This window comes from Prionailurus viverrinus, chromosome F1, assembly GCF_022837055.1.
Source record: "Prionailurus viverrinus isolate Anna chromosome F1, UM_Priviv_1.0, whole genome shotgun sequence".
In the NCBI taxonomy this organism is placed as follows: Eukaryota; Metazoa; Chordata; class Mammalia; order Carnivora; family Felidae; genus Prionailurus; species Prionailurus viverrinus.
In genome coordinates, this window is record NC_062577.1 from 51,196,812 (window position 1) to 51,214,420 (window position 17,609).

A 17,609-nucleotide genomic window follows, 5' to 3' on the forward strand; every position below is an offset into this window, starting at 1 on the left:
TTTTGTTTGATCACTCAGAAAACAAGGCACTGCAAATCATGAGCGTGGGCTGATGCTAACAGTGAAGGAGGTCGCTGCCCCCTTTAAACCCTGTCGGGCTCACCTCAGCAGCATCAGATGATAACAGCATGTTTACCAGGTTTTCCAAGTGATGAAAATGTCAGGGAATCCGAAGTTATGGTTCCCCCAACAACCATAACTTGGCTGTTTTGCACTATTAAGGAAGGAAAGTTAGAAACTGACATGTCATATAAACCTAGAGTTACTTGAGTTTGTCTACACAGAGCAAAATTCAATAATGAGGCAACTTGGATGTGTAAGTCAGACAAAATCACCCCTTACCCAAGATGAACATAAGAACAAAAGAATTTTTGTTTCAACTAAATTATCTAGGTAGTTAGCTCCAAATATTCCATTTGGTACATGGAGATATAAAGGAAAAAAAAAAACTACCAGAATGATTTGAATTTCAGAATATAATAACAATTTAGATAATTGCTATGCTTTCTATAGATCACACACACGTAGCTAACCAGAATATACCACTGACCAAGGGAATTGACCTCAATTTATATTTACACTCACAGATACATCCCTAAAGGGATGCCCAGTGAACCTCAAGTTAATTTTACTTTTTATATCAAGAGAAGGTCCATTTTTAAAGCTGATTCTAGATGTAGCTATGGTGATATCAGGTCAAGTTGGGAAGAAACACTTCAATGTTCCACTTATTTATGTATATGTAAGGTAAGAAGGAAATAAGGAATGGTGGAGTCTGAGGTGAATAGGAAATTTCATATTCTTCGTAAAGGCATTAGAATTCAATTACGCCCCCCACCCTAAAAACAGCCAGCCAAACAAGTCAGCAAGACAAATCAAAGCCAAAGGGTAGGGTCATTGAAGAGCTGCTAGACAGGTGTGTAACAAAGTGAGCTGAGGGCTCAGGTCCTCCCCTCTGCGATCTGAGAGGCTGCTAGTTTACCAGCAGGGGTGATGAACCCTGCCAGCAGTCAAGGTGGGTAATGGTGGCATCTACCAAAAAAGATCACTTCTTAACAGAAAAACAGTCACAGCCCATAGTGCCCACCAGTGGACTAATTTCCAGTTTTCTCTCAGAGTTTTGAGAGAACCCTCCATGGGCTAAAGGGGCCTCTAGCTTTGTTTGGACTTATAAAGGATATAAGGCTAAAAAAAAATTCTCATAATGTGAAGACACACTCCATTTATTTTTAATATTAAAAAGAAATGCATATTGTTTCTTATCAGACGCTGCTTACATGGGTCGTATCAATTATTTGAATAAAAAAGAATTTTTTTTTTGCTAGTCCTAGCAGAAAGCAAAGCAAAACAAAACAAAACAAAACAAAAACAGAACAAAAAACCCTTGACATTTAGCATTATGAGGCTAGTCAAAATACCTCCTCAGCACATTGGTTAGATGTATACTTCCCTTCTAGAAGCAGCTGTCAACAAAGTGGTTATGTCACCTTATGTTTCACCTTAATTTGTGGAGATTTAACTATATTTCTTTTCTTAAATCTTAGATTTGGACCTCTCATTAAAAATTCTTAAAGGCATCACTAAAAATTCAATAATAAATGTTTGACTTTGGTCCAATTCTTTAATAAGTTTTCATTTCTTCTATAAAGAAACATTAACTTTCTGAGATTTATTCTCTTTTTCAGACGAACATCTCATGGCTAAACATCTGACTATAATGTTAAATAGTCAAGTCCTATTTATATTGGAAAATGCTATATTTAAGGCACTTAGAGTTCACAGGTCATAGAAAGCTACTTTTCTATATGATTTCTCTAGGCAGTGTTGGTGACTATGCAGTTAACTGAGATGAAAGCAATTAATATGTGTACAGCCATGTGTGTGATGTGTTTTCCTCCACTAGAGTGTGAGGTCTTTGAGGGCAAGAGTTATGCTGAATTCACTTTTGTTTCTCATCCCTGTGCCTTTCAGCATATAGTAAGCAAGAAGAAATAATTACAGAACGATGTTGGGTTAAGTGAATAATGAACCCAAAATAGTGGAGAATAGTCTAGTGACCATGATGATTGAGGTAGACTTACAAAATTGGCAACTTCCTGGGGTTCACTCTATTGCTTCATCAGATTTACATGTTGCTTTCCCCCAAGAACCGTAGAATATCTGTAAGGTGTTCCCCACCACAATCCTTTAAGATGGACAGGGGATTTTCCTTGGTTTTATCCATTCCCCAAAGAAAATAACACTACAATTAATATTCCTAAGGCACAGAGAAATGAAATAATTCACTGTTTACTGAGTTACTGTCTTCTTTCATTTAACAATCATCCGAGGGTCCACCACGTGCCAGGCAGGATGCTAGGGACTGAGGGTATGGGGTCACCAAGAGAAAACCCTGCCTCACGGTGGATCTGACGATACAGTGGGGTGTCCAGCCAAGCAGCCAGGCCAGTACATTACAGTGACAATAGTGATATGTGAGGGCGTTTGAAGGATACATGAAAGGGGAAGCTGAGTCAGACCAGCAAGAGTGGGCAGGGAAGCCCACTTTCAGACCAAGATGTGAAGGGTAATCTAGTCAGAAAAAAGGGAGAGGACGGCAATGGGGGGGGAAGGTGAGTTAGCAAGTGGTCCATGTCAGAGGCACTGGAAGTGATGTTCATGAGGCTGGAAGGGAGCCCAGGTGGGGAAGGGGGGCAGGGGAGGCAAGGTCAGAGCTGTAAACAGAGTTCAGGGTAGAGCTAGTCAGTGGGGCATCCAGGAAAATGATTAAGCTGATAGAAAAGTTATTTAAAAAGTGTCTGAAAAGTGTTCATAAAATAATATTTGCGGGGTTTTTTGTTGTTTTGCTTTTGTTTTTCTTTTGCAATCTGATTGCATTGCTTGGACTCAGCAAAGCTGAGAAGTCATTTAATCCCATCCAATCTCCTCATTTTATAGACAACAAAAGTTAAGCCCAGAGAAAGTAGGTGACTTGCATAAGGTCACAAACCTGGCTCTCCAGCTCAGGGTGACACAGACCCAGGTCTGCGGTTCCTCCCACGCACTGCTCTCTGCTGACATTGCCTATTTGCCTGTTTCCTGGTTCCTTTGAACCCTCGGTTGAATTCTTCCAAGTCCCAGGTGTGCTAAGTAAATAATTTTTGTGTGGACTGAATCGATTATAACAATTATTTTCCAGAAGTTACAGTAAACATGTTGCCAGTGCCCAGTCATTCCCCCCGTTTCGAATATGCTTGCTGTTTCCAAATTCTTCAATTAAGTTTTCATGTCTTGCTGGAGCTGTGATAAAGGCAATAGGTTAAGGCTCCAACATGTACAAGTTCGACTTCAAAAGGCTTATTTTAAGCATACAGTTAAGATGGCAAACATTAAACATGCTGACCGTTGCAGTTCGATGATTAATGCCACAGATAATAACCGAACATGTTTTATTGCACAACTGATAACATGCTCACACAATGAAGACACTAAGATACTTTGAACTATTCAACGTGCCCAAGACTAAATGCCAGCATTTGTTTTTATAGTTTTTGTAATCTCACCTGCTAAGACCCTTATCTTCATAAAACCACTGAGTTCCTGAATAAATATTGTGCCACAGATTTAAATCTTCTGGGGGATTTGATGCAAGTGGTTGCTGGATTTTACGTCTGAGAAGCTCATATCTAAAGCAAAAGACAAGCAGAAACATCAGGATTATCTCAACTAATGTTATTACCAAAATTCAGGTTGTTTCATGGTATGAGTGTCTGGGGTGTGCATGTAAACGCAAAGAAAACATCTTAATTTACAATCACGAAGTTTTTTCCAGATAGTCATTGCCTTCTAGCTCAAGATTCACATATTCAATTATTTTGAAACAATCAGCTACATTCACATTTTACTATTATCAGTAAGAATGATAACATTTTAGATTTCTTCTATTTCAGATTTGCCAAAACTTTATCGCCAGTTTCACACAAAGTAGAAATACAAAATGCTTGTAAAGGTAATGATTTCCTAAGACTTCAACCCATCAGGGCTTTATAAATAATGATAATATTATCAACTTGCTGCTCTTGGCTAAGTGTCAAGTGTAGGCTGTTAAAAAGCTATTTCAGAATCACACACTTCCCTTTCATCTTATCTATGTCCCTGACCACATTCTTTACAAGTTTCCAGATAATAATACCATGCCAAGGAACTACTGTGCTAGCTTTGGAATTTTGAGGCATATTTGTGTAACTGTATTATTTAGAACATGCATCAAATTTGCCTAACATATAATTAAAATCTATTCTGAAAATCAAGAGAAGGATCACATCAAAGATTGTTAGACAACAGTGATTGTTGTTTCAAGGGGTTTTAGAGCTTCACAAAATTATATTTTGATCTTGATGAACTTCTATGGCTCTATATAAGTCAAGATATGCAATATGAAATTGTATTCAAGTTATGAGTGGGGACATCCAATCAGGAATTAGTTCTGCATTCGTACATGAGTAAAAGTCTCTTTCCTTCCCTCCTTGAGACAAGACTGTAATAGAATCCAAAAGCACAGTCACTTTCTCTTACCTCAAATCGGGTCCGTTTGGTCTGGATGGTGGCTGCCATGAAATCCCAACATATGATTCACTTAGTGGAATCGCCAACAACGGGTTAATGCCCTGAGGTAGGGTGGGGTGGGTGGTAACATGGGTAGGTAAACTCTCTGTGCACCCTCCTAGGTACCCGTTACCTCCTGAACAAGCCACAATGGTGACAGAATAATTAGTGAAGGGAATCAGATGAGTAATTACTTGACTTAACACTGAGGAAGTAACATTGGTTATTGTGATGTGAGGGTCGGGCATGCGGATCTCATAGCTAAGCATGTCTCCATTTTGGATGAGTGGGGGTTTCCAAGTGACCTGAAAGAAAAGATAAATTTAGAATCAGTGTGACAACACAGGAACAGAGCAAGTGAACTTCACAAGGCCTAGAATTTTGCTCTGTCTTGTTTTCACTTAAGTCACTTTCTAAATGCCTCCTTTCGACTTAGCCTTTTGCACTAGACAGTAATGAAGGGTTTGGGATCAATTAGCAGTACACCAGGAACCAAATGAAATGCTGTTTCCTGGGTTTAGCTTTTAGTCGTGATACTTTCTAGGACTGTCAGACTAATACACACCTTGGCGATTCATCTCCACTGTGGGTGTTCGAAAGGACACAGAGCACACACATGGAGAAAATTCACACATCCACATGCATCAATGGGGCAGCGGCAGGATTTGACAGTTTTCTTGTTTACAGCTCAATTAAATGAAATATCAGAACTCCCTGCTTTGCATTGTTAGTGTGTACTCTAAATATGTAACTACCCTCTTTTTCTTTCTTTCTTTTTTTTCCCTTTTTGGACTGTGGGGGTGGACGACCATTCTTTGCATTTTCTGAGGATGCACAGTTGAGTTCCTGAATCTCAAGTGTGCATAATGCAAAAAGTAAAGCAACAGCAACTTCTATTGTCAAAGACAAGAGATAAGCTTTTAAAATGGCAAGCAAAGGATGATCTTATTTAACTAACACATGGACCTCAGCATGAGAAAGAAAGAAACATTTTGTGATGGGATACTACATTGTTTAATATTCCTTTTACTTTTTTTTATTTTTGGCTAAATTTTGTAAGGCTGTAGTGGTAACACACTCATGCTTTGAAGGTAAAAGAGCCCTAATAAAATGTATATAGGCCATTAAAAAATCACTTTTTTACATACTATTCTGGTTCATCTCTCATCATTACCTTGCAATGTTCCTTAAAGTTTAGAGTACATATTTCATCTCCTAAATAGACTGTATGATTCTGGATGGCAGGGCCTAAATTGTATACCCATTTAATGTCATGCACGCAGAGATGGAGTATTATATTCTTTTCCTTAGCATACAGTTATTTTGAAAATTTAAAAGACAGATTTCCACAGAGTAATATGTAATGATATCCACATTTGTAACTCTATATAAAATCAAAGTCAGAAAGAAGTAATAGAAAAATTCGAATAGAGAAGAATTGACCAACATTTTCTATCTTAAATCAAAGAGAAAACAATTTCCTCCAGAAGGAATATCACCTGAGATTTCCAGAGGGCATTCTTACTGGTAAGTGGCAGCAAAGTGGGCTCCCGCCACATGTCAGTGGGCTAGTTGCTTGCTCACTGCTGTCCTCATTTAGAATTAACAATGGCCCAATACCTACTCAGATTTTACTACATGGTTTGAAATCATTGCTAATTTGAAAAACTTCTTCTTGGAGTGGCCCACACTGTTTTCGGGTAGAAAGAAGTGTTAAATGTGTACCTTATGAGCATAGCAGATTTGGATGTAGAGAACATCAAAGAAACCTAAAGAGCAAAGGTTGTAGAAGAGACATAGGATTCTATTTGTTTTGTAGGTGCAGTGCTCTGTGGATTCAAAAAATGAGTCAAGGTCAAACTCAGGGGACTTCTTGATGCTTGTAACGTAAATGAAAAATGGAAGGGTTATGACAGCTAAATTCAACCTGACTGATACGTGGAATATCACTTTTTTTTTTTTTTTTGCCTCTCGAGCCAGAACATTCTGAGTTCAGGTCAAGGTTTGGCAGCACTTGAAAGAATTAAAACTTAGGAGATTGTCTGTGCAGTTGAGCTAACAGTGAATTGATTTGGAAGTTGGTATTCAGACTGAGAAAAAGCACTCATAAGATAAAACTTAAATAAGATATACAGAAGAGATTAAAAGATTTGATGTAATGATTCTGAAGACAGTCATTTGAAGATCTTTGGGGAAAAAATCCCTATTTTCTATACTATAAATGTTTACATCTGAAAATTACCTATTTTTCTCATTTAAAAACTACAGAGTTAGGAAAAAAACCTCTTTTTGACAGTAGTGAGTTGGAAGACATGAATCCGCTTCTACAGAAATTTTTAGAAGGACTTTTATGTGAAGAAGACCATTGTTCTCATAGTTGGAAAGCTAACAGAAATGGTTTCTAACTTGGTTACCTTCCTGAAAATATCCCAGAGCCATTATTAAAAATAAATGCATTCAAGATTTTTAAGTAGCCAGCTACCTAAATATTCTATCCTATTCTTTCCTATGCTCAAGATCACATTTACTACAGTGCAGGCAAAAATGTATGAGACTGAAATTTTCAGTCTGCTTAATTTCCCATGTTTTTTTATGTATCCATTGTCTACAGGAAGGATTATGAAATATTGTTGCATCTCAGAAAACCCAGATCAAAGAGCATGTTCCTGGCCTGAATAAACAAGAGATGCACTCTCTAAAACAAGAATTTTACACTGAAATCTTTTACATAGAATTATAGTCTCTTACTAGAAATATAATGTTTATTTCAGAGATGCCCTGACTACCATAATTATTTATTTTAGTTGAGTGGTACATAATTGTTTAGATTTCCATTTTTCTGTTTAGTTATTATTTTTCAGAAAAAAAGAACAGGTAGGTAGCTGGTTAAGTGTTTAAGGAGCAACTGACTTGAACCAACTCTTTCAGATCCCTGAAGAGTAGCTTCCCTTGAAGAATCAAGGCACCTCCAGGGTGCCTGGGTGGCTCAGGTGGTTGAGCATCTGACTCTTGATCTTGGCTCAGGTCACGAACTCATGGTTGTGGGATCGAGGCCTGCATTGGAGCCTCAGTGAGGAGCCTGCTTGAGATTCTCTCTCTCTCCCTCTGCCCCTCTCCCCTGCTCTCTCTCTAAAATAAAATAAAATAAAATAAAAAGATTAAAATTAAAATTAAAAAAAATAATTAAGGCACCTCCAAATATCCCTACTGTAAGCAAAAATTTATGAATGCAGGTCAGTTGATTGGCCTCTGGCCTGAAAAAGTAGCACAAGTGAATATTGTAACTTTCTTCCTTTTTTAACTCCATCAAACTATATTTAAGAACTTTATGAAGATTCATGAAGATTGACATAGTGGGTTGAGAATGGGTTCAGAATCAATGTTCCTGATTGGTGATCCAGACTATTCAACTGAAGCTGTGAGACTTTGAGCAAAATACTTAACATATCTGAGCCTCAGTTTCCTTCATGTCTAATGTGAAGAGACCATCTTTGCCTTCATGTCTATATACGATTGCATAATTCTAGCACTAGTTCATACAACGTGTGAGTATACAAGGACCAAGGGTGTGGACCATTTGACTCCATATAGCAATTCCTCTTGACAACAGACTCCCCAGCAAAGCTTCTCTTAGAGAACAAGGTGTATAATAAGTATTTGTTGAAATAAACTTAAATTTCTCTTTCAGAATATCATCCCTTTCTTTTAAACTTACATAAGTTTGTACACTTTCTCTCATGGCAAGATACAAATCTAATATCTTAAATGAAAACCTACTGTTAATGTACATATGAAAAGTGGGGTGTGGCTCTTTACCTCTGCCTCGTCCCATGACCTCTCCACGGCAGGCTACCCTCCTAAATTGAACAGGTACTATCTTGGGATATAGTGTTTCATACTTTCTGGTATGCTCAGATAAGCAAAGCAAATATACCCACATATATGTAAGCTGTCTCTCTTTAATTTTTTTTTACCAAAAAGAAGTTTATTCTATTCCTACTAACCTGTAACTTAATTTTTACACTTAACAATAGACTACAGGCATATTCATTTTTGTTTTTTGTTTTTTGCCATTACATAATACTCCTTTCATGATTGAAAACAAATTATTCACTTTTTATCCTATTGACATTTCTCTACTGCTAAAAACAATACTTTAAAATGTATATATACATATCATTGTATTTACTTTTTGTTGGATAGATTAGCAAGAATTGCTATACCAAAGGTGCGTTATGTTTAATTTTAATGATTATTGATGGATTACTTTCTGAAAGGTTGAGGTAATTCACTTTATTACAGAAAATGAAAGAAAGTGTCCATGATCTGTATCCTCATAAACTATTAAAACTACCACTCTTTTTAGTTTGTGCTTATGTATTACTTATTATTTTACTTAGTTCCTAATTATTACTTAATTATTTCTCCAATTAGTTTGCATTCTCTTTGCTTTTTTTGTGAGCTATAAATATTTCCAAATATTATTGACACTTTACATATCTTCCTTCCTCTTTAAATTATCCATATTTTATACATTATTTTCTATTGAATTGTCTTTTAATCATAAATTATTAAAAAAGTAAATTATTAGAAGTTCCTTCTAGGAGACATGAATAGACACTTTTCCTTTTTTTTTTTAATTTTTTTTTTAGTGTTTAATTATTTTTGAGAGAGAGAGAGAGAGAGAGAGAGAGAGAGAGCAAGAGAGGGGCAGAGAGAGAGGGAGACTCAGAATCCGAAACAGGCTCCAGGCTCTGAGCTGTCAGCACAGAGCCCTATGCGGAGCTTGAACCCATGAACCATGAGACCATGACCTGAGCAGAAGTCAGACGCTTAACTGACTGAGCTACCCAGGCGGCCCTGAATAGACACTTTTCCAAAGGAGACATCCAGATGGCAAACAGATATATGAAAAGAGGCTCAACATCACTCATTATCAGGGAAATATAAATCAAAACCACGTTGAGATACCATCTCATGCCAGTCAGAATGGCTAAAAGTAACACCTCAGGAAACAACATATGCTGGTGAGGTTGTGGAAAAAGGTGAACTCTCTTGCACTGTTGGTGGGAATGCAAACTGATGCAGCCGCTCTGTAAAACAGGGTGGAGGTTTCTCAAAAAAATTAAAAATAGAACTACCCTACAACCCAGCAATAGCACTACTTTTGGAATTTATCCAAATGTAACAGGAGTGTGATTCATAGGGGCACATGGACTGCAATGTTTATAGCAGTGCTAGCAACAATAGTCAAATTATGGAAAGAGCCTAAATGTCCATCAACTGATGAATGAATAAAGAAGATGTGGTGTATATATATATGTACGTACATATACACACAATGGAATACTACTCGGCAATGAAAAAGATTGAAATCTTGCCATTTGCAACAACATGGATGGAAATGGAGGGTATTAAACTAAGAGAAATAGTCAGAGAAGGACAGATATATGTTTTCACTCATATGTGGAATTTGAGAAACTTAACAGAAGGCCATGGGGGAAGGGAAGGAAATAAGTTACGAACAGAGAGGGAGGCAAACCATAAGAGACTCTTAAATACAGAGAACAAACTGAGGGTTGATGGGGTGGGGGGTTGTGGGGGTGGAGAGGTAGGCGATGGGCATTGAGGAGGGCACTTGTTGGGATGAACACTGGGTATTGTATATAAGTGATGACACAGGAATCTATTCCTGAAGCCAAGACTACACTGTATGTTAGCTAAATTGACAATAAATTAAAAATAAATAAATAAATAAATAAATAATAAGAAGTTCCTTCTATGTTATGGGGAAATAATCTATTATTCTATAATGTGTGTTACAGATTTTTCCCAATCTACCTCTTGGAGTTTAACCTTTTTTTTTTAATGTTTATTTATTTTGAGAGAGAGAGAGAGAGTGTGGTGGGGGGAGGAGGGGCAGAGACAGAGAGAGGGAAAAAGAGAGTCTCAAGCAGGTTCTGTGCTGCCAGTGCAGAGCCTGATGCAGGACTTGATTTCACAATTCATGAGGTCACGACCTGAGCTGAAATCAAGAATTGGTCGCTTAACTGACTGAGCCACTGAGGGACCCACTTTTTTTTTTTTTTTTTTTTTGGTGAGGGGGAGTCTTATGGCTTGTAAGAAACAATCAAATTATTTTCTAGTTAAATATAACTGTATTTTCTTTTAAGACTTCTGAGTTTCTTTCTTTCTTTCTTTTCTTTAGAAAGAGCCCCCTAATCTTTAAATTATATGGAATTCTTCTTATTTTTTAAGATTTCTATTTTTTATGTTAAATTTTAAATTTAATTTTAATTTACTTATGATATAATGGAAAGATCTTTTTTTTTCTTACACGTAGACTGTCAGCCGGTATCATTTTTGAAGCAAACCATTATTTCCCAGTGAAATAAAATGTTTCTTCTACAATAACTCAAGTTCCCATGAATACTTGTATCTGTGTCTAAAGTCTAGTCTGCTCCAATGACCATTTGTCTATTGTTATGCCAACACCATACTATTGTCATTTAGTAGCTTTATAATAAGTGTAAATACTGAAGAAGATGTCACCTCAGTATACTTTTCTTCCATAACTTTCTAGACTATTTCAAGTATTTAGTCTTCTTTATATAACTAAAGATCATTTTATCCAATTTGAAACAAAACATTATTGGCATTCTGATTTTGAATGATGTTAGGTGTATATGTCAATCCGAGAAGGACTGACATGTTGTGGAATTAACTCCTTCCATTTAGGAAGACAGCACGTTCTCCATTTGCTGTAGTGAGAAGTTGATAACAGCATGTGCTCTTGGAACCACCATGGTGGGTAAGGCGGCTCTTCTCTGTATGTAACCTTAAGCAGGTTACTTCATCTCTCAATTCTCAGTTTTCCTTCCTGTGAAATGGGGATAATAATACTGTCTATCTGAGAGGGTGGGTTAAGGACTAAATGAGAGCAATTCCTGGAACTTAATATGAACTCAATAAATAGTAGTCATCATTATTATTTTGTTTTCTTCCATAAGATGTTATATAGAGACACATTTTATGGTTTGATTTAAGCAGACATCAAAGACTGGAATACTTCACAATTAGGTGATAATGGTGATGAAGTCTCAACTCTCTTCATTTTGGGTTCTTATCAGATTTGTTTGTAAATGAGCAACATTAAGAGTACACACCCAAGTAATACAGTGAGCAGACACAATCTGGAGGGCACTATTGCTTCTTGTGACACACACAACACAGCTGGTCCCTCAGTGGTCTGAGCCCAGCAAGGACTCTACCACGTGAAGACTGAGAACTGCAGGACTGTTGTCTTTTATTCTGCTTAGCTGTGGAAGGTGGGGCTGCACCCACGTCATCGCATTCAAGGAAGTTTGTTCATGACATCACATCATTACACAACTTAGTTATTCTTTTATTTATTTATTTTTTTGAGTAGGCTTCATGCCCAGCATGGAGCCCAACACACGACTTGAACTCAGGACTCTGAGATCAAGACCTAAGCTGAGATCAAGAGTTGGATGTTTAATTGACTGAGCCACCCACGTGCCCCACAACTTAGTTATTTTTATGTTTTTTTTATTAGTCCTGTATCATACTCAAGACTTAGTGAGTGCAGCAATCTTATAAATCTTTTGCTCTTATAAAGTGAAAATTGTGTCTTAATCACCAGCATTCTTGTAAGTCAACTTTATCATAATCTGATTTTACATTGAAGTTTTGCTAATGGCTGCTGAACTTTACAAATCCTTTTTCTGTATCTATTGATAAAAAATATATGATCTTTTTTCTTTGATTAGTTGATTAAGAAGTATGTTGATAGATGTCCTGATTTTGAACCATTCTGACATTTTTGGAGTCAAGTCAAATTTGTCCCGGCGTGCAATTCTTTTAATATATTCCTTAATTCAATTTGCTAATATTTTATTGAGAAGTTTTGGACGTATATTCATATATGAAATAAATCTATAGGTTACTGAACTATCTATTTCAAGTATTGGTACAGCATTTTTACCAACTTTATAAAATGCAATAAATGTTCTTAAGTGATTAAATACCAAATAAAAGTGCATGGTTTTCATTTTTTAAATAATTTTTAAAAAATGTTTATTTATTTTGAGAGAGAGAGAGAGTGTGTGTGTGCATGAGTGAGGGCAGGGCAGAGAGAGAGAGAAACTCAAGCAGGCTCCACCCTGTCTGTGTATAGCCCAACTCAGGGCTCCGTCTCGTGAATGGTGAGATCATGATGCGAGCCAAAATCAAAGAGGCTGATGCTTAACCAACTGAGCCACCCAGGCATCCCTAAAAGCTTTCACTTTTTCAGATAACCTCTGTGACATATATATTATTTCTTTTCTTTATAATCAAACAATCAAATACAATGTTAAGAATTTAATTTTGGGGGGTGCCTGGATGGCTCAGTAAGTTAAATGTACGACTCTTGATTTCAGCTCAGGTCATGATCTCACAGTCATGGGATCGAGCCCCATGTCTGGCTCAGAATGGAACATGGACCCTGCTTGGGATGCTCTCTCTCTCTCTCTCTCTCTCTCTCTCTCTTACTCTCTCTCTCTCTTACTCTCTCCCCTTCCTCACTTGCACACATGCTCTCTGTCTCAAGATACATAAATAAACGTAAAAAATATGATTTTGATATGCAGTGTGGTCTACAATTTTCCCTTCTTTAAGCTCAAATCTATGCCAAGTCATACCACACCTTTTTACACTTATTACTATGTTACCTTGTTTTCTAGTTGGCTGAAGTAGGTGGAGTTTCCCTTGCTTTTCTGGTTAGACCGTGACTTCTCACTGGCAGCACAGTGTAGCAGTGAACAGAACACATGGCACAACACGGCAAGAACTAAGGAGAAATACCAATCCATTCCTGTTCTACCCCATCCTATAGGCTGGTGTTCTTTCTTCTTAATCTGTTTTTTTTTTCCTTCTCCTAAGTCCTTGTCACTCTGGGAATGCCAATATTTATTTGTGTAGTTCTGTCTAAAATGCAAGCTCCGTGATAGTAGGGATTCTGTTTTGGTCTCTGGTGTATTCTCAGTACTAAAATAGGCACTCATGCAGGTGCGTTATTGCTCAATAAATGTTAGCAGAATTGAAGCTATTATTAGTGCTGTTGCTGTTGGTATTATCAAAAATTTCTTTCACCTAATACTCAGAATGACTCTCCGTGGTAAATGGTGAATGAATTTCTTAACCAGTGTACTAATGACGATACTTCTCATTAAGATTTTATGTATATGCCATTTTAACTTTTAAATATATTTTACAGAAAGAACTCACTGTATTGCAGTCACATGCCTTTGTGTACCAGATAAGCCACATCACCAGAAGATGTACTTTGGCAATCTTAAGATCTTCCTGAATATAATGTGAGTCAATAATACTGAAGCACAAATATGTCGTTTTAATATTTAAACACATATCATCCTATACTAGATTTAGTCGACTATTCCTAAAGCATCTCTTCATGGTTACCTTTTGATTTTCTAGTTGCAAATAAAATGAGAATTAATAAAAGGTGTGATTTTTTTTAAATTAGCATTAATATGCAGTGGCCATATATTTCAGGTACCTATATAGAGACTTTTAGATTCCTGACCTGGTCAGCGTGAGCCTGGGAAATTCAGCTTCCTAGCCAAGCTAAATAAATTTAACTCTAACAAGTGGACAAGCCATGTACGTTATTCCATTCCTGGATAAGGTTACAAAATCAAAAGTTGGAATAAAAAAAAAAAAGGAAGAAGAAAAAGCCAGGCCACTAGTTTTGGATACCTTTGATCATTATCTACATACGCTGAATCAAGTAGCCTTGTGCATGGAGACATTATTCTTCTGAAAATGTTTGTTCTTTTTAAAGATCTGACTAGTTATTAAACTTTTGTTCTAAAGAATCCAGAAAAACGTCCATTTCATAGCTTTGCCTTTGAGAAGGGACAGTGTTTATGTTGCATTATATTGATTGGTAATGCTACTGACATCGTGCAAAATTCCCTCAGGATTATAACAAAAAGTTGTTTCTGGAATGATTAATAACTCTAGGTTTGTTTGGGATTTTGTTTTGTTGTCTTGTTTTTCTTTTGAATGAAGAACAACTCCTAAGGTTGCTCAAGTCATATAATAAGCATAGTATATCATATACTTCAAATTAATTTCCTTTTTAGCGTATTATCACCAGAATTCTACACACATTTGATATTGCTTTGACCGTGATATTGCTTGGACCAGCCTCTTCTTGAAACTAAAAAAGGCTTTTCCAAATAGATTTTAGTTTGTAGGTCAAATTAAATTTCTTCAACAATTTACACTATTTAGCAACACCTAGTGTTTGCTTTTGGTGGGGGAGAGAGAACACACAACATAGATCCAAGGAATAATCTCAACAGATGAACTTTGCTGTTATGCAAATATCCTTTGTTTTGTGCTCTGGTGAGCAAGCTACTGTACCAATGCTTTTGGCAGTGGTACAAGACTGAATCCATGGAAGCGTGTGTGTATTTACACAAAAGAGGCTTCTAAGCTACAGAACTCCCTCCTGTTTGGTTACACTAATTTCCCTTGAATGAAGTTTGTATGCAAGCCAAAACAATGGTAGTTATCCTGTCCTCTAGAGTTCATTCCCAGTAGAATGAAGTGAATAATTGAACACTTTCTAGATAGCCCAGGAATGCGCTATTTTTATTCCTTTCCCCATCATTTTGATTCTTTGATCATTAAAAAAAAATCAGAATATGGATAATTGGAACTTTTGTTAGCATGCTAATCCATTCCTCCGCATTTCCCCATCTCTTCTCATTTTCTGATCTATTTAAATCTGACGTGGTGGTTAAGCTAAGCATCCCATTGTGGCATTCAAAGTATTTCAGGTGTGTGAGGCAAATGGAAGCATCTCGACAATATAATTAAGGGGATACAGGGAGAAATGAAAAACTGACATCGAATTCAAGATAGTTTGGGCCAAAGGCCAAAAACCCAGTTTTTTCAGTGAATGCCTAAAATGGCAAATGTATGCGTTTTGTCAGTAGATGGCTCTGTTCAACACGGAGTCAATCCAGGGTAAATTCCTACGTCTGCAAAGGAGACAGAACACTCCGTGTCTTACCTCAGCTGAATCAGGTCCTAGCACATGCACCACAGGTGGCTGTACCCCAGCAGGTCGTGAGGGTCTTGTGGTCACTGCTACCCAATCACTGCCGTTCGTACCTCCATTAAGAGTGCTCATCAGTACCCTGTACTCATATTTTGTCCATGGGCTGAGAGCAGAAGTCTTGTCAATAAACCTCATGGAATGACTTCTTGGGAGAGTCACCAGGGTAGTAACTTCTTCCTCCCCTTGGGCTCTTCTGTCAATTGTGAAGTTCTCCACTAAACCGTTGGGGTGAGTAGGAGGTTGCCAAGATATAATCACAGATGTTGGGGTATCAGAGAACAACTCTGGACTTGGGATACCTTCTGGTGCATCTGGGAGTGTCCAGACAGTCTGGGACTCTGGTGAGAGGGAACACCCTTTTGAAGTACAGGCTTCCACTTGAAACTTATAGGCAGTATATGGGCGTAAATGGATCACCGTGCAATTAGTGACATTTCCAGAAGTTTTCCGGTAGAGATGACCGTGTTGGTAAATGTTATAATGGGTAATGACCCCATTGCACTTTAAAGGATGTTGCCAGATGACTGACATCGTTCTTGACTTCACGTCCAGAAGAACTGGAGGGTCCATTGGTCCAGGTTCTATAAAGTAGAATAAATTCAAGAAGCGATATCTCTCGGAAACTTCCCACAGCTTCTCAAAATGAAGTTAAAATACCCCTCCTATCAAGGTATGAAATTCGTCAATTGGCATAGGCCAATTAATAAATAAATAAATGTCATAAAGACAAGAACCATGACTGCTCATAAATGTCCAAGATGTACTCGTTGGATACTGCTGAACTAAACTGTCATTTTCCTTTCTAAGATAACTTCATTAAAATCATTTCTCTTTATTAAAGCTAATGATTAAAAATATCAGGGGGGCTTTTCTGAAATACAGATATTATTAGAGAAATATACAAGAGGGCTATGGTAAGCAAAGTTCCAGCTTCACCACATTTTTCTAGAGCCCCAGTAACTAATTATAATCAATAACACTATCATAACAAACCTGCATATTTTACAGCCCAGTAAAATCCTTCAGCATCTCTCATTATATATTCCATATTATACCTAGTTCTGTTTATCATTCTAATCCATGTTTTGCAATTTATCTACTCCCTGTTAATATTATAGGTGATTTTTTACTGTGACTGTGACAGAAGCTGCCGATTTAGCTCTTTCACCTACTGATAAATAAACAATGCACAGATCTGACCTTTAGGTTAACAGGTTTTATGCTTGCTCTACTCAGCACTCTAACTGATTCAATTATCATAAAGGTTCAGGAGGCTCCATGAATACTGAAAAAGGCCCACCATATGCCTGCCTAGGTGTTGTGGAACAGCAAATATTCTGCAGCCCTCCAGAGAAATTCCTTAATTGTAAATAATTTCACCATGCGACACAATCAAGTCACCTTGAATGCAAACCCCTCAGCCTGCGGAGGCAAAGTGTTATTTAAGCTTTACTGGGCTGCGTTAAATTCTGCAATTTGAAGGGCTGTTAAGTTTTTCAATTGAAATTTCATTTAAAATGCAGGTGCTTTTTATTATATGGAGGCTTTACTGCTCTCTAGGTACAAGCAAGAACATGGTGCAATAACACAAATCTGGCTCAATCACTGATCAGTAACAGCTGTAATTCCAGAACATTTAGCATTCTTATAAACCACGGCCTGAAATCTATAAATTGCTACAACAGATCAAGAAAATACTATATCCCCCTTTTCTGCCCACAGCAATTTTGACATTTATGAGATTTTTCTGTGAACATTAGATTTTATGGAAAATCTTTAGAGAAGATATACTTGGATTTAGTAATTGTTTAAAACAGCGTTGATTATGTGAGTGTGTGGACGTGATTCAATGTTACACCCAAGGTTTAAA

The 17,609-nt window shown here is 37.1% G+C and overlaps 1 protein-coding gene across 1 annotated transcript in view; it reads right to left on the reverse strand.

Moving 5' to 3' along the window:
• The window catches only part of USH2A (usherin), a 735,906-nt gene that overhangs the window by 234,455 nt on the left and 483,842 nt on the right, over positions 1–17,609 (reverse strand). The window contains exons 40-42 of the mRNA XM_047839579.1: positions 15,692–16,320; positions 4,555–4,889; positions 3,543–3,665 (exon numbers count right to left, since the gene is read on the reverse strand). Coding sequence (XP_047695535.1) covers positions 3,543–3,665; positions 4,555–4,889; positions 15,692–16,320 — 1,087 coding nt within the window. The remainder of the gene's footprint in view (positions 1–3,542; positions 3,666–4,554; positions 4,890–15,691; positions 16,321–17,609) is intronic.